The 23,701-nt window shown below is 39.7% G+C and overlaps 1 protein-coding gene across 1 annotated transcript in view; it reads left to right on the top strand.

Moving 5' to 3' along the window:
* The window catches only part of ELAPOR2 (endosome-lysosome associated apoptosis and autophagy regulator family member 2), a 214,685-nt gene that overhangs the window by 174,095 nt on the left and 16,889 nt on the right, over positions 1-23,701 (top strand). Inside the window, exons 16-19 of the mRNA XM_056117955.1 lie at positions 1,308-1,497; positions 2,770-2,866; positions 3,410-3,511; positions 19,811-19,937. Coding sequence (XP_055973930.1) covers positions 1,308-1,497; positions 2,770-2,866; positions 3,410-3,511; positions 19,811-19,937 — 516 coding nt within the window. The remainder of the gene's footprint in view (positions 1-1,307; positions 1,498-2,769; positions 2,867-3,409; positions 3,512-19,810; positions 19,938-23,701) is intronic.

The raw sequence follows: 23,701 nt of genomic DNA, 5'->3' as shown, positions 1-23,701 counted from the left end.
AGTAAAATTAATTTTGGGTATATCATACTTCTCAACCTTGCTTCCGTTTCACCACTGTCCATTTTCTATCATATCTATTCTTTTTAGTTGGCCTTTTCCTTTTCCTTTATATTCTCATTTCTTTCTTCTTATTGTTGTTTCCCCATGGTTGTATCTTCCTTCTCACTCTTGTTTTTCCCTTTTTGACTTTAGCAATGCAATATAAGCTTGCACCTGTGTTGTGGTGACAGAACTTAGTGAAAGTAGAAAATTTTATAGGTCTGGATTGCAAGTTATTTTAAGAAAATTTCACATCTGCACTTCATGTCCATCTGTGCATACTCTACATTTAAGACCAATGAAGTAATATTCCTATTTTCCTAAATTAATTTCTTTGTGGAACTTACAGACTGAGTTATTATCCTTTGCAATGGACTCAGGTTATATTTAAGGATACTATTTTAAGAAATATTCTAATTTGGGAGTGCCAGAGTGAAAGTATAGCAGGCAGGGCCTTGCTTGCAGCCAACTTGGGGTTGATCCCTGGCACCCTCTATGGTTATTCAAGTCCCACAGAAGTGATTACTGATAAAGCCTTGAGTACTGCCAGGTGTGGCCATCCCAAACAAAAATCTAATTTTTAATTTCTGTCTTCCTATTATTCTTCAAATAATTAAAATTATTTTAGATTAAATGATTAATGAGTCTCATTTTTCCTTCATCTCGTGCAATTGAATAGGTGCATATCATTATATCTAAAAGTAGGTAAATAAAGAGACATAGTAACCAACTGTTTAGAATTTAGATGTTGTACTAGAATTTTATTATTTGAAATATGATTTTTATTTTTCTTCTAAAGTCTTCACATAACCTTTTAGCCACCAATATGTAAGAAATATAAAGAAGAACAGAGAACAGGCCCTTTTTTCCTTTGCCATGAAAATCTTCAACAGTTTTCTGGTCTCTTTAGTATTCAGAATTAGCCTATGAATTAATTGAAGGTTTTTACAGATGACTTCATTCCTTTACAATAGATCTATTATAAAGGAATGACATTCCTTATTTACAGTAGATGCTGTGGTTGGAGGAAAAAATGTAGTCATGAATGTTTATCATAACTTCAATGACTCTCACCACAGGTAAATGTTGAAGTTGCTTAAAGAACTTAAAAAAATAATGTTGCCTGGGTCTTGCACCATATCAATTAAATAGTCTCCCAGGTCAGTTGATATGAGGACCTCTGCTCTACTCTAGTCACCAAGTGGCAAAGATACAGTATAAAATCCAGCCTTCAGTAAAAACTCAACATTTTGATTTTTTTCTTTTAGGGTAAGAAGATGGCTCTCTGTACCAATAATATAACAGACTTTACAGTAAAGGAAATGGTGGCAGGATCTGATGATTACACAAATTTGGTAGGAGCATTTGTATGTCAGTCAACTATTATTCCTTCTGAAAGCAAGGGCTTCAGAGCAGCCTTATCATCACAATCCATCATTCTGGCAGATACGTTTTTGGGTAAGCATCATTTGGTTCCTATATGCATGCGTGCCTTTATGCTGATGATACTACTGATCACTTGTCATTGCATTGGTGTTTACCATAGATGATTAAGGCCTATGGGCCATTCTAAATCATCACTTTGTAACATGACTAAAGATCCCCTGTAAATGAATTCTACTGATCAGTATCAGGGAGTACAAGAAGATTTTGAATTTATATATTAATTCCTATGTGACAAGATGTTTTCTGAAAGTCTGACTTCCACCAGATCCTCTGGTAGTTTAAGAGGCAAATGATTTTGAAAACCAAAACTGAAAGCAAACTATGAACAATAAACAAAAAAAAAATATAAAATTGTGTTATTTTCCATGAGTTTTCATCAACTTTTCTCATTCCAGCGGTAAGCTGGTGACAGTTTGCAAAGGTGAATATTCTGAGTTTTATTCCCCATCTACCCTTTTTGTGGTCCAGAAGATATAGGAAAGTTTTAAGGAGAATTAAGATCTGTAATGAGTGATTCTTAAGCACCAAGTTAGTTAGAACATCTGGGGTGGAAATTAAAAATCTAATTATGCATATGACAATATAAAAGCTTAGAAAGTGGCTTAGGAAAATCTCATGTGCAGCTAGATTTGAGAACCATTACTATAGATTGCAGCGGAACATAGTTTTAATTTTCAGGACTAAGGACAGTTACTGAGCTTGTACCCAGAGCTCTCCCTTAGGAGTATAAGTTGCTCTTTATAGCTTGCATTTTGAATCTGTCATCATTTTGCCTATAAGAGATGGGAAAAATACATTGTTCATAGAAAATACGTAAGTAATAAAAATTTGGAGTTATTTTCAGGAAACTATTAGGACACAAATTTTTATGTTGTCAAAAAATGACAATATTGAACGTGAGCAAACAGTTGTATTTGCAAAAATAGTCCAGGCCATTTAATGATACTCACCAGAGATAAAAAAAATTTTAGTAGTAGATTGTTAACATGTTATAATCGGAAAGAGTTTTAGAGATCATTTCAATTATCACATGCATTCTACAGCTCATTTACTAGGAAGTGAAATGACCTAGCAAAATCAAATTGCAAAGCCAGGGAGCAGAATCTATTACTTTTTATTCTGGGGTCTTCTAAATGTTTCTTATTCTTGCCATGAGTGGACTAATTCAATTCAATTTTCTGGTAAAATGACGGCATCAAAGTAAAGCTATTTTCAATTCAGGTATATGGAGATGAGATAAACTTAATTCCTCCACATTACTTAATATTTTATTTTGTCATCTAGGAGTGACAGTTGAAGCCACACTGAAAAATATTAATATAAAAGAAGATATGTTCCCTGTTCCCTCAAGTCAAATACCAGATGTGCATTTCTTTTATAAGTGAGTCAACATGTTCTTTCCCTGGACTATTTTTTTTTCTCAAAAGCAAAAGGGTTAAACATTAACATGCCTAGCTGAGTAGGCTATACTATACTATTCTATACTATACTAATCCTATAGAATTAGGAACTGATTCTTCAATAACTTGTGAATAATATTGAGATCTGAATTTTTAAAAAACTTATATAATTTCTTTCATATCTATTTTCAGTTAATAAAGAGAGTGCATCATTGTCTAGGCAGTGATTTGTAATTCAGCTGTCAGCTTAAGTAGATATTACCTCTTTTTTGTTAAGTGTTAAATAATTTTAATTATACAAACTACTAAAAACTTGGTGATAGCTTATCTGCTTACTGGAAAAAGAATCTGACTTTTATAGGTGGTGAAACTAAACGAGCTCATTTTGTATTAAAGTGGCATACTTGGGTACATTTTTCTTTTTTATTTGTTCATAGAATGTGAGTAAATTTATACATAGAGTATTTTTGTCTTTGTAATTAATGTCGTATCTGCTTTTTCACATGTCACTTTACCTATAATAGGTCTTCAACAGCAACAACATCTTGTGTTAATGGCCGATCAACTGCTGTGAAAATGAGGTGTAATCCTACTAAGCCAGGAGCAGGAGTGATTTCAGTCCCCAGGTATTTTCATTTCTACACAATTATTGCACATTTGTATTTATTATCACCAAGTAAATGCTCTCCAGCATCTTGCTATTTTAAAGCATATTCCCTGTGGCTATAAAGCTGAAAGACAACAGAAGAAACTAGACTTACTGTAGGGATGTGCTGAGTGCCTGTGAAGAGAAGCAAACTTTACTAAAAACTTGCTAACAGCTATTTGCTTACCTGGAAAAGTATCCTGGTCCTCACTCTGTCTCAGTTCTTCCCAGTTCTGCTGGCCTCAGTATCTAATTCTCATGAAAGTTATTAAGTAGTCTGTAGTTACATTTTTTTGTATCATTGTACTTATTCTTTTATGTTTAGTCTCAATTTCTTGCAGAACAGGAGTAGGAATTTTACTAGATTATAGTTCTTCATCAATATCAGCTATTTGTAGATCTCTGTAATCTACCATATGAGTCAGAGTTTCTTTTTTAGTAAGGGAATGGGGGCTAAGATAGGTCATTCATATGAACCATTTCCAGCTCTTCCTTTTTTCAAATTAATGGTGACAGAATCACCAAGGAAGTCTGACCTATAGACTCCAGGATACAGTCTATTTAGCTTACCGGCTTGGAAGCAACAGCTGTCCACAGTCTGGATTTGTTTTGTTCACTTTAGTTGGGGTCAATAGGAGAATATAGACAGCTTATAAGAATTCTCAACTTAAAAAATGCTTTCATAGCATGAATGGTACTTAAATGTCTGTCAACATTTATTTCCCTCTCGGAGAACCTGGCAAGCTACTTAGAGTATCTTGCCTGCACAGCAAAGCCTGGCAAGCTACCTGTGACATATTTGATACACCAAACACAGTAACAACAGTCTAACAATGGAGACATTACTGGGCCCGCTCGAGAAAATCGATGAACAACAGGAGGACACTGACAGTGATTGTTCTATATAAATATGTTATTTTTGATCTTTTTTTTCTTTTTGAGTCACACTTGGCGATGCACAGGGGTTATTCCTGGCTCATGCACTCGGGAATTACTCCTTGCAGTGCTAGGGGGATCATATGGGATGCTGGGAATCGAACCTGGGTCAGCCACGTGCAAGGCAAATGCCCTACAGGCTGTGCTACTGCACCAGCCCTTATTTTTGATCTTTTAAGATACTTTTAGATCATAGTTAAATCAAATTTCAAATCAGAAGCCTTTTTTCTTAAAGTTTATTTTTTAAAGGAAACCATTGACTGAATTTTGTTTTGGATAGTTTCATGGAAACCCTTGCAAGTTTTAAGCCATACTGCATAAGCTCACACCATAATGGGGAATCAGTTGCGCAGGCATTGCTTCAGATACACGTGTATCTTAAAAGTACTCATAGATATTTTAACTTAGGTTTCTGAGAACTCAGGCACTTACTGACTGTGCTCCTTTGGTTCTCATGGGTTTACAAATTAATTTTTCTCTACCTTTCTGAGGTGAGAGAATGTTATGAAGGGAATACATAATAAAGGCATTGAGAGATTGGTGCCCAAGGGCTTGACATGCTGGAGGATTCCTGTGCCCATGTGGCCTTGCTAGAATTACACAGCCAGCCTCACCTTCTTTCTGAGAATGTATATTCAGAGATAACTTCACCAAGCTCTGATAGCCCATCATATAGCTTTGTGTGAAAAGGCTTGATCTTTTTACTGTGGCACTTCTGAGGTTCCTCTTTGGATTTAGAAACCTCTCCGCAGCTAGCTGGCAGTCTACCTGGATGGTCTGCAAAGCTGCCTTTAGGTCTCTGTCTAAGGCAGATAATGCTGTTTAAGACTAGGTCTTTTCTTTAGGATCTCACTCCTTATGGGGCAGAAAGAAACAAGGCACAAGAAGGTGGAAACCGACCAAGCTAAATGAAAATGGACCCATGAATTCTGAGCACAAAACTGAAATCACTAAAGGGGAAGCAGCTTGAGTTGTTGAGAAGTTCTGTGGACAGTATAGAAGCTCTTGGTAGACAGGTTCTGTGTGATAACATACATTTTTGAAGTACATTATCAAACTAAAAGTCTTGTAAACCATGGTTATCTTCATAAAAGAAAAGGCCACAAAACATAAGATAAACATGACAAGCAAGAAGAAATATTAAGTCTTTCCTTTAGAAAATACATCACTCTGACTCTTCCAGGTTGTGTTCTGTGTTTTAATATAAGAAAAATTAGTCTTATGCTATTATACAATAGTATTTAGAGGCTGATCTTTTCTCTTGCAGGAGAGGAATAGTTAAGTTTCTCTTTAATTTTGTTCATTATTTTTTCTAGCTAGGTGACTTAACTGCCCTGTCCAGGGTTTCTCAACTCACCAAGGTGTTTACTTTAAAAATAATTTCTGGAATATCCTCAAAAACCTAAAAAAAAACTCTAAATATTGAACACAAGAAATTCTGATGTACAAAAAAATTTGGGAACTGTTTAGTAACATTTTGGAATTTTGACTTTTTTTAAACAGAGGAATCTTTTCAAACATTTCAGTTTAGAATTAATAAAATACAATTTGAAATGTCCTCATCTGCAGGATGGAGTCCTTCAGCTGTAGTTTAACAAAACTGTGTCACTGTGGTGCACACTGAAGTTTGAGAACCGTGAAGGAACTCTGTGCTGACCTCATTCTTTCTTGAATCAATTTCCTATCAGGACACAAGGGGGCACTCTGGGATTAGAATGGGAAAGAACTGCTTGTGTTGAAATAGATTTCTCCTTCCTTCCTTCCTTCCTTCCTTCCTTCCTTCCTTCCTTCCTTCCTTTCTTCCTCCCCTCCCCCCTCCCTCCCTTTCCCCTTCCTCCTTCTTTCTTTTTCTTCCTTCCTTTCTTTTTCCATATAAGACTGAATAAAGGTCTCCTATTAAGTGTAGAGAAATGTTTCCAGAGGTAGTTTTCTTTGGACCCATAGCACAGCACGTAGGGCATTTGCCTTGCACGCGGCCCAAGCAGGCCGACCAGGGTTTGATTCCTCCACCCCTCTCGGAGAGCCCTGAAAACTACCAACCAGCAAGGCAAAGCCTAGCAAGCTATCTGTGACATATTCAATATCCCAAACACAGTAATAACAAGTCTCACAATGGAGACGTTACTGGGCCCGCTTGAGCAAATCGATGAGCAACGGGATGACAGTGCTACAGTACAACTTTTGAAGATGAATTTGCATTTATATTTTGAGTTTTGGGCCAGAGTGATAGCAGAACGGGTAGGTTGTTTGCCTTCCACGTGGTCGAGCGGGGTTTGATTCCTCCATCCCTCTCAGAGAGCCCAGCAAGCTATTGGGAGTATTCCACCCACACAGCAAAGCCTTGGAAAGCTACCTGTGATGTATTCGATATGCCAAAAAATAGTAACTAGTCTCACAATGGAGATATTACTGGTGCCCGCTTGAGAAAATCAATGAACAACGGAAGGACAGTGACAGTGACAGTGACATTCTGAGTTTTAAGACCTCAGGAGATCAAGAGGAAGATGCTGAGAAGTAACTGACTGCAGTCTCAAAGGGAGAGTGGCTGTGAGGAAGAGAGTTTGCCCCTAGGAATTCTTTCTTGGCCACAGTCTTGGCAAGCGAATTTTGGTAGGTGTACTGTAGATTGGGAGTTTGTGTCTTGGTGATCCTGTCACCAGACCCCAGCCTGGGAAATAATACCAGAAATTGAATGGAACATAAGAAAAGCAGAAACTTAGAGGAAGTAGCAAATTCTCTCTGCCGCCTACTAATCTGCAATTGGAAACACCAACCTGTCTGTTTGGTCTGGCATATACAGTTGGTTTCTAATTCCACAAAGTATGTCTGGAGGGTGAGAGACATTTTAGATAAAAACTTTACAGCATGATGTCTGTGGCAGTTGAAACCTGAGAGCTGGAGTGGACCTTTGATGTTATCTACTGCAGTTTGTATCTTGGCCAGAAAACAAATTGCTAACTCAATACACCACTAAGATACCTAAAAACATGCCTCTTTAGTCATTTTCCTTTTAAAAGGCTTCCCAAATCTCTCATCAGGGGTGGGGTGGGGTTGGAAGGGATTGAATTGAAGATTCTCATTTCTTTCTTCCATTTAGAAAAAAAAATTACACCAAAGCAATGAGTCCGAAGTACTCTTTGAAAGACATGATAAATGTCCATTAGAGAAAGGGTTAGAACAAAGCTTTGTTAGAAAACGACGGGGGGGGGGGGGGGCTGGAGAAATAGTACAGCGGGTAGGTGTTTGACTTGCACATGGCCAACCCGGGTTCGATTCCCAGCATCCCATATTGTCCCCTGAGCACCACCAGGGGTAATTCCTGAGTGCAGAGCCAGGAGTAACCCCTGTGCATCGCCAGGTGTGACCGCCCCTCCCCCCCAAAAAAACGAAAGAAAACTGTAAACTCAAAGAGGGGCACAGCACACACCGGCGGTGGCTCTGTCTCTCCCACCGCCCCGCGTTCGGTAGTTTCACGCCGCTTAACCCACCCTGGGGAGGTCGATGCCGATGGGCAGGCAAGGGAAGGAATGAGGGCCAGGCTGGTTGGTCTTAGTCGCAGTTTATTCCAATCACACCAGTCTCCCTTCTCTGCCTCTGGCTCCCCTTGCCCATTCTACAGTCTCGTGATATCTCTCTGGATGAGGGATTGGGGGAACAATTACGCATAGGTATAGTTGGTCGTAATCAATAGGAGTAGAATTCTTTCCCTCAGGGAAAGCCGCTCCTAGGACAGATCCTCTCTCAGCAGGACGACCCACCCTAGAGCGGAATCCCATGTGTGTGTTTCTCCTCTTCTTGTCGACAAGCATATAAGCATATATAATACAAATCATTTTGTATGGATACAGTAAGAAATATCTTAAACTTATAGAATTGTTCTCCTAGGGCCATCTCGATCTCAGACTACAGTGCTCAGGCCAGATAGTCTTTCCCACCTCTAGCAGGATCCTAGTCTCGTCATTACTTTTGGATCATGACAGCATTTGTCTATGATCAAACTCTTAACTTATGGTTAAAAATCGTGGCACTTTGGCCTGGCCCATTTCGATGCCAGGGTAGCTCACCGCTTGCCCTGGGTCCATTCAGTCCCTCATCGGGACCCTGCTTTTGGGGTGTTAGGAACTAAGGGCAACTGAGGCTTAAGTTGAGAAAGCAGACGCCAGGAGTGAATAATATTCAAAGCCAATCAAATCCTAAGTTACAAAGCATGATGTTAACGGTCTTCCTGTATCTATACAAAAAGGGCATTGCTTTAAAGTAAACTGATTACAAGGCATAAGGAGAGGAGAAAGGCAATATTTCACTCATACATATAAAATCATAGATTTCTGAGGAATCTAACCTTACAAGTTAACAGAGTCTGATTAGGGGGAAAGCTGATTAACTGGTTGGGGAGGAGAGCATAGGGAAGAATGTTTACAGATAAACAATGGAATGGAAATGCCTCAGGAGCACTGTGATGGGTGTAACCAGATAAACCTAAGCTCCTTGTGGAGGAAGGACAAAGCAGTGTCATCCTACAGAAAACAACAGGGAAATCTGTTTTATTCTGCTACCAGAGATGCCTAGAGAAATAGCATAGTGGGTAGGGCGTTTGCCTTACACGCAGCCTACCTGGGTTCCATTCCTCTGTCCCTCTTGGAGAACCTGGCAAGGGCAAGCTACCAAGGTATCCTGCCCACATAGCAGAGCCTGGCAAGCTCCCTGTGGCGTATTCAATATGCCAAAAACAGTAACAACAAGACCCACAATGGAGACTTTACTGGTTCCCAGGAGCGATAGCACAGCGGGTAGGGCGTCTGCCTTGCACGCAGCCAACATGGCCGACCAGAGTTCGATTCCTCCGCCCCTCTTGGAGAGCCCGGCAAGCTACCAAGAGTATTCGATATGCCAGACACAGTAACAACAAAGTCTCCAATGGAGACGTTACTGGGCCCGCTCGAGCAAATCGATGATCAACGGGAGGGCCTTTACTTTACTTTTTACTTACTTGAGCAAATTGATGAACAATGGGAGGACAGTGCTATAGTGCTATCACAGAGGCCACATGTTAGAGCTCTGGAGTCATACTCTCCTAGTTTGCAAGGTAGGAAGTTCAGAGTGCCCATGTTATAAAGCTAGAGAGTGGCAGAGGAGTCAGGATGGAAGCATTTTCTGATGGTGTCTGTTCTTTTCATACCATGCTGCTTTTTTTTTCCCATTTATTTCCCTTCTCATAGGCAGAGGTTTGCTTATACGGACATTAAGAAGGGAAGCAAATATCACATTTATCCTAGAGAGATAACTCAGCTGAGCTGTAAGTTGCTGGGGCCTTCTTCTAAATGAGTCATATTTCCTCAAACAGAGTATTACAGTATTTTTTTCCATTTTTTATAATTTTATTTGTCACCATGAGAGCAGTTACAAAGCTTTTGGGTTTAAGTCTCAGCCATTCAATGAAACACCCATACCTTCACCAGTGCCCATTCTCTACCCCCAAAACCCCAGTATACCCCCATCTCACACCCTCCCCATACCTGTGGGGGAGATGATTTCCACATTATTCTCTCTCTACTTTGATTAGATTCAATATTTTAACACCAGACCTACCATATTATTTGTGATTTTACCCCAACACTTAGATTTGCTGAAAAGGCAACAGTAGACAATTCATTTTCTATTGCTAGTTATGAATAACATATGACATCACATGGCTGCAGTAGTGGCCGCCTGATATTGAAATTCTGAAATTTTAACTATTAAATCTAGAGGGATTACTGTCATAACCTGCTGAGTTCGAAGATTTGTTTGTGAGTCTCTTGGATCACAGCCATTAAGCAGCTTGATCAGGAGCCAGAAAGACCGTTCGTGGGTGGCAACTCAAAGTCTCACTGGGATGGGGAGGAAAGGGTCGACTCCACCCCAATCCTGTGAGGCCCCACGTGTTTCATCACTGTGGGCCCAAACCTGACTGTCCAATGGCCTCTGGAGGATGGTGGCCACCAGGCCGCCTAGGGGGAGCAGGCGGAGAGACAGCACCCTTTCCCCTGGAATGACCCGGTGGCAGTAACCTATTGTGGGGTCTGGATGCATTTCTGCCAAAAGCCGTTGCATTTTGAGATTTGTTTCTGACTCTCTGGGATCATGGCCATTAAGCAGCTTGATCAGGAACCAGAGAGGCCATTCAGGGGCAGTGACTTGGGGTCTCGTTCGGATGGGGAGGAATGGGCCGGCTCCACACCCATCTCATGAGGCCCCATGTTTCTCATCACTGTGGGCCCAAAACTGACTGACCAATGGCCTCTGGTGGATGGTGGCCACCGAGCCGCCTAGGGGGAACAGGTGGAGGGACAGCACCCCTTCCCCCCTGGAATGGTCTGGCGACAGTAACCTACTGAGAGGTCTGGATACATTTCTGCCAAAAGCCACTGGGTTCCGAGATTTGTTCCTGAGTATCTTGGATCATGGCCATTAAGCAGCTTGATCAGGAGCCAGAGATGCTTTTTGTAAGCAGTGACTCGGGATCTTGTTGAAGTGGAAGGGAAAGGGCCGGCTCCACACCCATCCTGTGAGGCCCCGCGTGTCTTGTCACTGCAAGCCCAAACCTGACTGTCCAATGGCCTCTGGAGGATAGCGGCCACTGAGCCGCCAAGAGGGAGCAGGTGGTGGGATAGCACCCTTTCACCCCTGGGGTGGCCCGGCAACAGTAACCTTCTGTGGGGTCCGGACACATTTCTGCCAAAAGCTGTTGTGTTTTGAAATTTGTTTTTGAGTCTCTGGGATCATGGCCGTTAAGTAGCTTGATCAGGAGCTAGAGAGTCCATTCAGGGGTGGCAACTTAGGGTCTCATTGGGACAGGGAGGAAAGACAAACAGAATATTCTTTTTTTGTCATTTTGGGTGACATCCCGCAATGCATAGGGGCTACTCCTGGCTCTGCACTCAGGAATTACCCCCGGTGGTGCTCAGGGGACCATATGGGATGCTGGGAATCGAACCTTGGTTGGCCGCGTGCAAGGCAAACGCCCTACACACTGTGCTATTGTTCCAGCCCCCAGAATATTCTTTATTAATGTTAGGAGCTGGAAGAAAATCATTGTCCTCTCTCCCTCAACTTACATGGCTGTATTTGACCACCTGGGTATTTTTTTTTTAATTTAGTCTAAAATATTATTGTCACAGTCAGAGTCACAGTCCTCCTGTTGTTCATCAATTTGCTGGAGCGGGCCCAGTAACGTCTCCATCGTGAGACTTGATGTTACTGTGTTTGGCATATTGAATATGTCACGGGGAGCTTGCCAGGCTTTGCCGTGCGGGCGAGATACTCTCGGTAGCTTGCCGGGCTCTCTGAGAGGGGTGGAGGAATCGAACTCGGGTCAGCCATGTAGGCTGCGTGCAAAGCAAACACCCTACCGCTGTGCTATCACTCCAGCCCAAAATTGTATTGTAAAACCTTCCAAATTCAAATTCTTCTTCATTAACATGCAGTCTCTAAAACTATTGCATCTCACCAAAGGAATATCTCTTTGTTCTGAGCTGATGGTGTACAGAGTTCAAATGCTGATTTTTACTCTATCAAAGTCAGAAAATCTATTGGATACAAATGTTGTGTTTTCTTTGCTATTTGGGGAATAACTTTGCTGTTTGAGAGAGTTGTTCCTTTTGGGGAACTGCTATGAAAGTCAAAAATAAAATTCCATTTAAAATTGTTAAGAACTAGAGAATAATGATTGACTGAATGAGTTCCTCTTTTACCTCTGTGACATTTATGCTGGATAAAAAATATCTATACTTATACAGTTAAACTAAAAATGTAATATAATGCAACGAATTAAAACTGAATGTGTTCTTAGAAAAAGAAAATATAAGAAGGCTCATGAACACAGTGGATCCAGGAGATAGTATATTGTTAAGGCTCATGCCTAGCCTGCTTCTGACCCAGGTTCTGTCCTGGTCCCACATGGCTTCCTGAGCATCACTGGGTCGAGACCTAAAGGATCCTAAGCACCACTGGATGGTCTTTGGAATCTCAGGGCTAGCTTTGAACTACTGGAATATTGGGCAAGGAACATCAGGAATGGCTCCCTGAGGGCCCTGGGCAAGGTTGGGCATCCCGTTTCTTTGCCCCCTGAACCTCCCTCCTCTGAAAGGAAGCCTACCAACTAAAGCAAAGACAACTAAAATACATTATGATCAAATAGCAACAACGAATATAGAATTTTTAGTTATAAACTTTGGTCACTGGTAACTTATCTAAAGACACTGTATACAAGATCTCAAAATGGGGAGCTGGGAGATAGTACTGCGAAGGGCACTTGCCTTGCATGCAACTGACCCAGGTTCAGTACCTGGCACTCCACATGATTTCCTGAGCACTGTCATGAGTGATCCATTAGCACAGACCCTGGAGTTAACCCTGAGCACTGTTATGTGTGACCCCATAAAAACAATAACAACAACAAAATCACAAAATAGTTCTAGGATTAATTTAGAAATAAGGATGGCAAAATGTCAGGTTTTTTAAAATTTTTAACTAAAAAAGACACAGAATCTTTAGATAAAAAAGAATTGGGAAATGTCAGCTAATTTCATTTGCTCATGTCTTTATCAGATGCCAAATTTAGTAATTAACCCAGGCCAAAAACTTTTAGAGGTTTTGCTAGATATTTTGTAGAATTTTCTAACCCAGATCTAAGAGCTATATGTCAAAAAAATCTTACATTCAAACTCTTTTGTAAGTGATTTATACATCTAGCTTCAGGGCAAACAAAATTGGAACAAGACACAACAACGTTTCATGAACTTACACTGAAAGGTTTTCTGCCAAGGACACATCATCTTCGCCAGCAAAGCTTGGAGACTGGAGCTGTCAAAGGCTGGGGGGAGTGAGCAGCCAGGGTCAGAGAACATAGCCATTACCTGGCGAGTGCAGGTCTGTGTCCCCAAGAACAGGCAGACAAAGAAACCAACAGAAATCCCACAGTGTGGCAGGGGGGATGGGTGGGGGAATGAAGGAAAGCTCAACAACAGCAAAGTCCAAATGATAGATATTCAGGTCACATGAGACAAGTCCTTTTCCCCACAGTCTCCTGGAAGTAATTCTAATAGGGTCAGAAACATGCTGACGGTATAAATGAGTTTGCTTTAACGGTGGATTTTGATTGAAGTTTAAGCAAAAAAAAAATACCTTTATGTAAATTTGTCAACTGCCAGCTAATTAATGATAGGTTGAGTGTTAGGATAGTTCACAAGAAAACAAGATTCTTCTTTATGAATTCATAATATAAATCAAGTTCAATCCTGCTTTAGGTAAAGACGCATCATTTTGAAAAGGACACTAATAACTTACTGCTCCATTTCCCCCTTGGCAAATGTATCTAATTTTAGAATACAAGATATAACTTCCTTAGAAAATTCATCTGATTTCATGTTCATTGTCAGTACCATCCTGATTCATGGGGTAGTTTGAGAGGCATGAGAAGGACACTGGAAAGCCTGTCCTTTTATAAGTAAAACCCGACTGAGGGCTGCCTGCTTGTCCTTTGAATCTCTCCTAGTTTCTCTACCTAGAAATCTCAGGATAGCAGGTCATCTAGTCTTACTTCTTCCCTCTGCCAGCTATATTATATGCCTTCTCTAGGAACTTTCTGACTGATTTCTATGTGATGACATCTACCAGAAATTATAAATTCGAGAGATCTTTAAACATTTAGGCGAAGGGGATGAAGATGATGATGGCACCAGAATCCAAGGGAAGAGTATTTCAAATATTTGACAAAAAAGCACTTATTGTGTTTGTTGTTTGCATTTTTGTTCTCTTGCAAGGAAAAAGCATACTTTTCATCCCATGCCTTAAAAAAATATTTTTCACTTTCTAAACATTATTGATTTAATGGCCTAAAGCAACAGAATCTGAGAATTGATCTACAGAAGTGCTTACCTTGGTGGGAATAGGGAGTGTGTGAAGATATGGGGGGTTGAAGAGGGGAGACCCTGAAGAGTAGTGGAGAGCAGTGGATTCTCTGGTGGAAGGTTGTTGGCATGAAATCACAACCATTAAGAATATTGTAAATAACAGTGCTGAAACTAAGTATTTATTGACTACTATTATTAGTTCAGCATCTCTATCACTTCACAGAGAAGGCCCGATTCAAACTGTGAAACTTGGAATTTATAACAAAGATCAAATTTAGGTGTTCTACATTTTATTTTTTAAATTTGTTGGGTTGCTTTTATTTTGTTTTGGTCTGCTCCTGGCAGTTTGGGGTGTTGTTCCCAGCAGTGCTCAGGGACATGGTGCCAGGGATTGGACCAGGACATGCATGCAAGTCAGGCACCATCTCTCTGGCCCCTGGATATGAACATTTACCTAATTTATTGGGTGAAAATAAAGAATTGTTTCTAAACTAAACTGCATTTATGCAGTATTTTTGAAAAGTGAGGTCTGCATCCTCAGATTTTGCATTAAATTGTTGGCCTGGCTTGCTGAATAGTTCAAAGTGGGTCCCCCATGCCACCTGAGCTCTGCTAGAAACACTGCTCCCCCAAAGAAGTACAAATAAAAAGGGAGTTAACCCAGGAAATGCACTGAATCATTTTAGTAGTTTGATAATGTGTAGCTTTGTTAACTACATCAAATTTCTAACCATCTCCCCCTCCCCACCAACCCCCTGCCACCACCATTTCTGTAGTTCTACCAATTTTCACAAGGTAATGTACATTGTTAGGTAGATTTTTTTTCTGTGTTCAAAGTTTCCCAAATTGTTCTCTCATTTTATCCTTAATAACTATCCTGTGAAGGCATTATTCAGGCATTCTGAATAATGATGAATAACAGAAATGAGACACAGTCCTTTGAAAATTCATTTAGAATTATAACTCATTTTCTTTTTAAGAGCTTTCTGCAACTTTGGTTAATTTCCTCCTTTCTTTCTGACTTGTTGAGTTCTTTCTTCTCAAACTATAGTAGAAGACTTACTCTTTCATTTTCAATAGTTCAACAGTCTATTACCAGCCTTAAAATGTCTGTGTTTTGAAAAGATAAACAAGGAAATGATTGTGAGAATAGAAATTTCAGCACTAAAACATATTAATAATTTTTGCTAGTCAAAAGGGTATAATTATTTCCCCCCAATTTTTTTTTTAATTAAAGCGCAAAGCACTATGATTTACAAAGTTAGTCACAGTTGAGTTTTAGATATACAATATTGCAGCCCCAATCACAGTTGAGTTTTAGGTATACAATATTGCAGCCCCGATCCCACCACAGATCCCACTTACCTCCACCAATGCTCCCTCCTGTATCGCAGCCCCCACCCACACACACACCCTCAAATGTCTCCCACCAGCCTGCCCTCTTAATAGACACCTTTCTAAGTTTGGTTGTTGAAATTTGGGTATCTTAATTTCAGTGTTGTTGACTTTGTGGTTTGGATATTTGGCTCTATCATTGCTTTACATTGTCATTGTCCCTAGTTCCCTGTCCTGGCCCCTGTTGCTTCTCCTCTATCTCCTCTCTCCCTCCCCTCCACTCTTCCTTCTCTTCCCCATACTCTGGGGCCAAGGTTGATCAGGGCATCCCTCCTTTGAAACATTGCATTCTCTTATCCAGTTATTCTAAACACCACATATGAGTGATTTGAGGTTGCCAAATCATTATTATGTAAATAATGTTCTTAAGAATACATTATTTACATAATAACAATTTTTGAAAATTTAGGTTATTTTCCACCTTCTGCTATTTCCTACTTTTCATCTTGGAGCTCCTTGATCTTTTGCTCAGCTTCTGCTGTCCAGAGCTTCTCTTGACTTTTTTTTTTTTTTTAAAAAATATCAATTGCCATTTTCTTCATTTCTGAATGTAGTAGTTTTTTTTTTATCTCCGCTCTCATACTTTCTTGAGCTTTGCTGACTCTGCTATCATTTTTTTGTACTCACTGAACATCTTCATCATAGTGTCTCTAAAGGCACTGAGCATTTTCTTGTTGAGTTGGTGCCATTTATGTCTTCAGTGATACTGTTTTTGCTATGAGCTTAGTGAGTTTCTGGGCATTTTCCCCATTGTTTTTCTAGTGTTCTTGTGCTGGGTAAATTTTTGTAATTACCCACCCTGGAAGATACTGAGGGATTAAATTGGAGATTGGTCTCTGTCTTCTCTGCCTGCCCTCGCAGAATCCCGTGAAGAACAATAGTGAACAGCATGTAATTTAAGTAGGGAGGGTGGTAGGAGGGATGATAGGGAGGGGCTCTGCCTCCCATTTTAGAATAGGTCCAGTGATATCAGCCAGTGACAAGCCTCATCAGGGATGGTGGGAGCAGAAGGTCCTGAAACAAGTTTTTGTCTAAAGCATAGCACACATGATTGTTCTTGCTCTGACAGTCCTGAGCCTTTTTCTGAAGCAACCTTATTTACATTTCTACTCATGTTTACTAGATTAGCATACAGATTCTATGGAAAGATAAATATGTAAAAGAATACATCAACTTTGTACAGATACTTTCTTAGGGTTCATATATTCAAGGACACCTTAAAATGTAGCTAGCACAGGTATGACCTATTTTTCTGATAGACAGCACTACCGTTTTGGACTGTGTATCATCACAAAGGCTTTTAAAGTTGAAACTTCCAAAAGGGTGTTTATGTGATTTTGCTTATTATTATGTATCTATCTTTCTGCTATTAGTTATTTCAAAATACCTTTATTCATCACCAGCAAAGGTCTAAAAGAAGATTTTTAGGACAGGTCCAGTTTTTGCATAGTTAATTTCAGAGAAGTGAAATAGACAAATTAAGGGAACATTAGTTTTCTAGTTTTAATGGATTCATAAATAAAACAATCATTCTATTTGAAACATTCCAGAATTATTCTTGCTTCAATCATGAATTCTGTAGACAATAGTTGGTTAATTTTTCATCCATGTGGTGTTTGTCTATCTTTAAAGACAAATTGTCAAGAGATTGTCAGGATAGACTCACCCACCAGAAATCAGAGTTTCATAACATCTCCATTCAGGTTTTATGTGGTGAGTGCAATGCAGTACTTATATCTCCAGCCCATAGTCATCACTGCATTATGAAGCTAACCACCTCCCAGAGGATATTTTTGGAAGACCAGGGAAACCTAGGATTGCAGTCATTTGTACCACTTTTTGTTGACCTGAGAGCATGCCCTACCCATCCATTTTCAGATCATTTGAGGGTTTTTGTCTTCTTTCTAGATCATTCCATTCTCTGAAGCATCTTGCCTAAATACATTATCTTAAAAAAATTTTTTTTGGACCATACCTGATGGTGCTCAGGCACTACTCCTGATTCCTGTCCTGAAGTACTTGGGGCCATGAGGTGCTGGGGATGGGACTGGGGCTTAGGCCATGAACCATGCACCATGTAAGCTATGTCTCTGACCCTAAGTACATTTATCTAAACTAGTGAAGCCTCCCCTCACGCTTATATCTTCTGTTTGCCCAGTGTTTATCCCCAAGCACTAAACATCCTGATATAATGATTTTATAATTTCCTTCCAATTTATCAACTATTTCACTCCATTGTCAGAAGTTCCCTCTTTCTTCCCTCTTATTCTGGCTAACTCACACTAAATATTCTAGACTAGGTTTATGTATCACTTCTACCAACTAGCATTCCCAGAACATTGGAAATTATCTGTCCCATGTCCTTTAAACATTTTCTTTTTCTTTGTTTTTGTTTTTGGGTTATGCCCAGCTCTGCTCAGGGTTTCTAGCTCTGTACTCAGTATCACTGCTGGGTTCACAGGGACATATGGATTGCTGGGGGTCAAACCCCTGGACTCTGAGGTTCCAGTTCCTCCTTTCAACTTTTTAAAGATAACTTTGCATTTCGATGAAATTGGAGGGTCTCCTGCTAAGTGTGAATTGAGTCAGAAAGTAAATGATGAATAACAGATGATGTTACTCATTTTCGGAGTATAAGAATACAAAGATAGTCCCCTAATGGAATCATGAGATGTGATTTATAGAACTGGGAACTAAGAGAAGGTGAACGAACCATGGGATGATGGCAGAAGATTCTTGATGTACTGGTGGCAAACTGGTATAGTAGCTCTGCCACTATGAAACAATAGCTTCAATACTATTATAAACTATTTCAATAATATATAATAAAAAATAAAGATGCCTTTATAGATATTTAGTTCATATAACATATAATTACCCTGCTTACTAAATGATACAAGTCAATGATTATTAATATATTTATAAATAAGTGCCACCACCAATCTAGTCAGTTTTATAACCTTTTCATCATCTCAAAAAGAAACCCTGGGGACTGGAGCCATAGTACAGCAGGTAAGGCATTTGTGTAGCACGCGGCTGACCTGGGTTTGATCCCCAGCATCCCATATGATTCCCCCAGCACCATAGTAGTAATTCCTGAGTGCAGAGTCAGGGGTAACCCCTGAGCACTGCTAGGTGTGATGCCCCCCCACCACCAAAAACAGAAACCCTGTACACTTTAGCTCTGACTTTTCTATGCTCAAGTCCTCTTTTTATCCCTCAGCAACCACCGACCTATTTTCTAATTTTCCCTATTTTTGTACTTTCTTGGAAATAACACATGACTTTTTTTTGTTGTTGTTAAGCTGCTTTCACTGAACTGAGGTTCTTTCTCATTAGAGCATTAATTTTGATGGCCGAGCAATATTATAGTCTATGAGTCTATCACATTTGTTTATCCATTCATCTACTGGATATTTGGCTGTTTCCACTTATAGGCTATTATGAATATTTTGACTTTAAGCATTAATGTACAAGTGTTTGTGAGGAGGTATGTTTTCATTTCTCTTAGCTATTATTACCTTGGAGTGTGATTTCTTGATCATATGATAACATGTTTAGTGGTCTGAGGAAATGCCAGATTTCTCCACAGCAGTTGCACCTTTTATTTTCCCATCAGCAGTGAGTGGCACTTACAATTTCTCAGCATGCTCACAAACATGGTTACTGTCAGTTGATTCTAGACACCCTAGTAGGTACAAAGTTGTGTGTCTTGGTGGTTATTTCTCTTTTGAGAAATTTTTTTGTGGGGAGGGCACAACCAGCTATGCTTAGGGATACTTCTGGCCCTATGTTTGGGGGTCACCACTGGCTATGTTTGGGGGGGCATATGTGCTCTCAAGGATTGAACCCAGGTCATCTGCATGCAAGGCAAGTGCCTTACCCACAATACTATCTCTCTGCTTCCTCCTTTAGATCTTTTGAAATATGTGTGTCCTCAGCATTTGTATATTGCTTTCAGGTATATAGTAGAGATTCAAATGTTGGTTGGTCTGAACTGAATGTGTTATCACAAAAGCTGTTGTTTTGTTTTTTTTTTCAACTTTGTCTTTCAGCAAGTGCCCAGCAGGCACCTGTGATGGCTGCTCCTTTTTCTTCCTGTGGGAGAGTGCTGAAGCTTGCCCTCTGTGCACAGAGCATGACTTCCATGAGATCGAGGGAGCTTGTAAGAGAGGATTTCAGGTAAGGGAAGGATCCTTTGTCAACAGAATGGTGTCACTGAAAATACAGTTGTGGGGAAACTTTACTCTCTGAGTCAAGACAGCCAGGGAGGAAGATGTTCTGTCCAGAAGGTCTTGAAAGTGTTTGTACTTGACAGGTAGAAAGTAGGAGTATGGGAAGAAAACCAAATGCTTCCACCCAGTCCCCCACATTCAGCATTTTTGGGAACAGTTATGTTCCCCTCTAAGTGAAAACCATGAATTGATCTCTAAAACGATATTTTTTTTCTTAAATTTTTTTTCTCTTTTTGAGTCACACCCGGCGATGCACCGGGACCACTTCTGGCTCTGCATTCAGGAATTATTCCTGGCGGTGCTCAGGAATGCTGTGAATCGAACCCGGTTGGCTGCATGGAAGGCAAATGCCCTACCCATTGTGCTATTGCTCCAGCCCCGATTTTTTAAAAAAATAACACACCGTGGTTTGCAAAATTACTCATAGTTGACTTTTGGGCACACAATGTTACAATGCCAATTTTATCACCAGTGTTCCCTCTACCAGTGTCCCCAGTATTTTTCAAACTTGAAAATTAGCTGTTTTAACAAATATCAAACCTAGTCCAGAAATGCAAACTCAGGCACTAAGGAATAGACCCATAAATTAAGCTTCAGGGAACAAAACTTATTTTCATATTTTAAAATCAAGGGTAATTATGTTGTCAATATAAAATAAATTCTCTTTTGTATGATATAGGAAAGTAAGGAAAGCAACGCCTGACAAATTGATGAAATGGTACATAAACTGGGAGGAAATTTTATGGAGATTATTGTTCAAAAGTTTTCTAAAAGGAAAAAAAAAGAAACATTTAGAAAGTGCTCCATTTAACTTCTTGAGTGTGTCTCCTGTTGAGTCCTTGCAGTTTGGAGCAGACATAGTACTGCTATACATTTAGTGCTCTTTAACATGTGTCTCATAAACTCATCAATGATCTCGGATTAAAAATTCTAGGTTCACAAAAAGGATTTTTATTATTTCAAAACAACTGCTTATTTTTTATAGTCTCCCAATCTGTGCTAAGGGGGCCCAAGAGCTACTGACAGCAATATGCAACCTTTGAGTACTAGGTCTAATTCTGCTGGGACCACGAGGGCCACAAAAAAAGTGGTGCTTGCAGGTTCAGGGGTGCCAGGAACCTGAAGTCTTGTGCATGCAAGACATGCACTCCAAACTTTGAACCAGGGCTGGGGCAATACTACAGCAGGTAGGGTGTTTGCCTTGCATGCAGCCGACACGGATTTGATTCTAAGCATCCCATATGGTCCCCTGAGCATTTCCAGGAGTAATTACTGAGTGCAAAGCCAGGAGTAACCCCTGTGCATCGCCAGGTGTGACCCCAAAAAATCCAAAAAAAAAAACGAACCAAAACTTTGAACCATCATGGTCCCAATGTGGTTCCTTTGTATTGTCCCTTTGAACTGTCAGCCCTAAAGTAGTTTCTTTGTAATCGTCATAATAATAAAGAAACATGTTTTATACTTTTTGATGGAAAATCTTTAATTTTTCTCTAAAACTATGATAAACATATTATCTTATTATTTTTTAAGAGTAAATGGAAAACTGCTTGCCCTTCTTTGGCCTTCAAATATCGCTCAATAATCTTGTTAAGTGCAATAATATTTTATGAAATGCTTTTTAAGTTTTAGTATTTCTCCTCTGGAAGGTAATGATAAGTTAAACTAGTGAGGTTCCAACAATTTCATTTTTTAATTTCATTCAAACTATTCATTGATAAGGTTCTCTTAAACATGTTACAAGAATGTTGGTAACAAAGACTTGCAAAGTAGTTATTCTTAAATAATTGCTTAAGTCTTAAGATGATTATCTTTGGGACCCTAGATGTTATTCAAAGACTTGAGAATATGTTTTGCATGCAGGAGGTTCAGATTTGATTCCTGGCCCGGCATGTTCCCCTGAGCACTGCCGGAAGTGACCCAAGACCCTGTACAGGGAACAGTCTCTGAGAACTGCCAGATGTGACTCCCCCTCAAAGCAAAATGAAAAGATTGATATTTTTTGGAACCCTTTGATATGTTTTATATGTTGAAATATATAATTTTCCTCTTTTAATTAAAATTGGATTAGAGGAACACCAAAATCAGATACTCCCTTGTGTTAGATGTTAATTTTGAAAATATTTGTCAAATGAGATTTAGCTTCAGTTAGAAAAAAATTAATACAATTTTTAAGATGCTTATATGTTTTGTTTAGTATTGGGCCGGAGCAATAGCACAGCAGGTAGGGCAACTGAGTTGCACGCAGCCAACATGCCCAACCCTAGTTTGATTCTTCTGCCCCTCTCAGAGAGCCTGGCAAGCTACCGAGAGTATCTCACCTGCACGGGAAATCCTGGTAAGCTACCCGTGACGTATTCAATATGCCAAACACAGAAATAACTGTCACAATGGAGACGTTACTGGGCCTACTCAAGCAAATCGATGAACAATGGGAGGACAGTGACAGTGATTTTGTTGCAGAAGCTACCAGAACTAAAATCAGGTCAGGGTTCAAGATAGTACAGTGTGTAAGATTTAATTTCACAGCTGACTCAAGTTTGATCCCTGGTACCATATATGATTCCCCGAGTACTGCCAGGAATGATCCCTGGGAACAGAGCCAGGAATAAACCCTGAGCACAACTGGGTGTGGCCCCAAAACAAGGCAAACAGAAACCGGGTCCAGTGCAATAAGCAGCCTTTGTCACCAGCAATCTCTGATAATATATTTTAAATCGTAGGTCTTTTATGAGTTTCATAGAGTACAAATGATAATCTTCACTGTGTATAACATTAAAAAGAAGGTGGAGTTTGGGGCTGCATAATAGTACAATGAATAGGGAATCATTTGCTTTGCATGAGGCCAACTGAGGTTGGATCCCTGGCATCCCATATGACCCCTTGAGCCCCACCAGGAATGATCCCTGAGTGCAGAGCCAAGAATAACCCCTAAGCTTTGCCAGCTGTGGCCCAAAATCTGAAAAAAGAAATAAAAAATAAAAAAAATTTAAAGACTAAATGGATTACTTTGGATGCCATAACTTTATGATAGGAAAGAACACAACGTTTGAGTAATATTGCTATGGATATTTTCTAATTTTAAAAAATAATTACACTGTCTTTCTGTGCTATTTCCTGCTCCATCTTTTATTCTCTTTAAACTCTATCACAATCACAACCATCCTGTTATTCGTCGATTGCCTCGAGCAGGCCCCAGTAACGTCTCCTTCGTCCTAGCCCTGAGAGTTTTTAAAAAGTGCCATATTCAAGGCTCTTTCAGAGTTACGAGAATGAGACCTTTCATTGTTACTGGTATTTGGAATATTGGGTATGCCACGGGGAGTTTGCCAGACTCTGCCATGAGAAACTCTATAAAGAATGAAAATTCACTTCCCAGTTTTGTATTTCTAAACTAGGTGTGTATGAAGTTAAGTTTACATATTACAACAAATCTTTGATGTAAAATTAAAAAGCTGCACAGCTTCTGATAAAAGTGCTCTTATCAAATTGGATATCAAAAATTATTCTAGGCCTGAGGTATGTATAAAGATTACTTTGAAATGGCATATAGAACTAAAGATTTGAAGACATAACTAGGTTATCATTAAGAGGAATGCCTTGGACTTTATCATCAAATTTATCTCATTCTTTTTTCAAAATTTCCCTATATGCTGGAGGCATAAATATTTCAGTTGCTATATTGCCATTGTCTCATTTGCTAATGACTCGTGA

This window comes from Sorex fumeus, unplaced genomic scaffold (genome assembly GCF_029834395.1).
Source record: "Sorex fumeus unplaced genomic scaffold, SorFum_2.1 ptg000037l, whole genome shotgun sequence".
Lineage (NCBI taxonomy): Eukaryota > Metazoa > Chordata > Mammalia > Eulipotyphla > Soricidae > Sorex > Sorex fumeus.
Note: the sequence above shows the minus strand (reverse complement) of the source record. Positions and strands in the feature narration are given on the sequence as shown.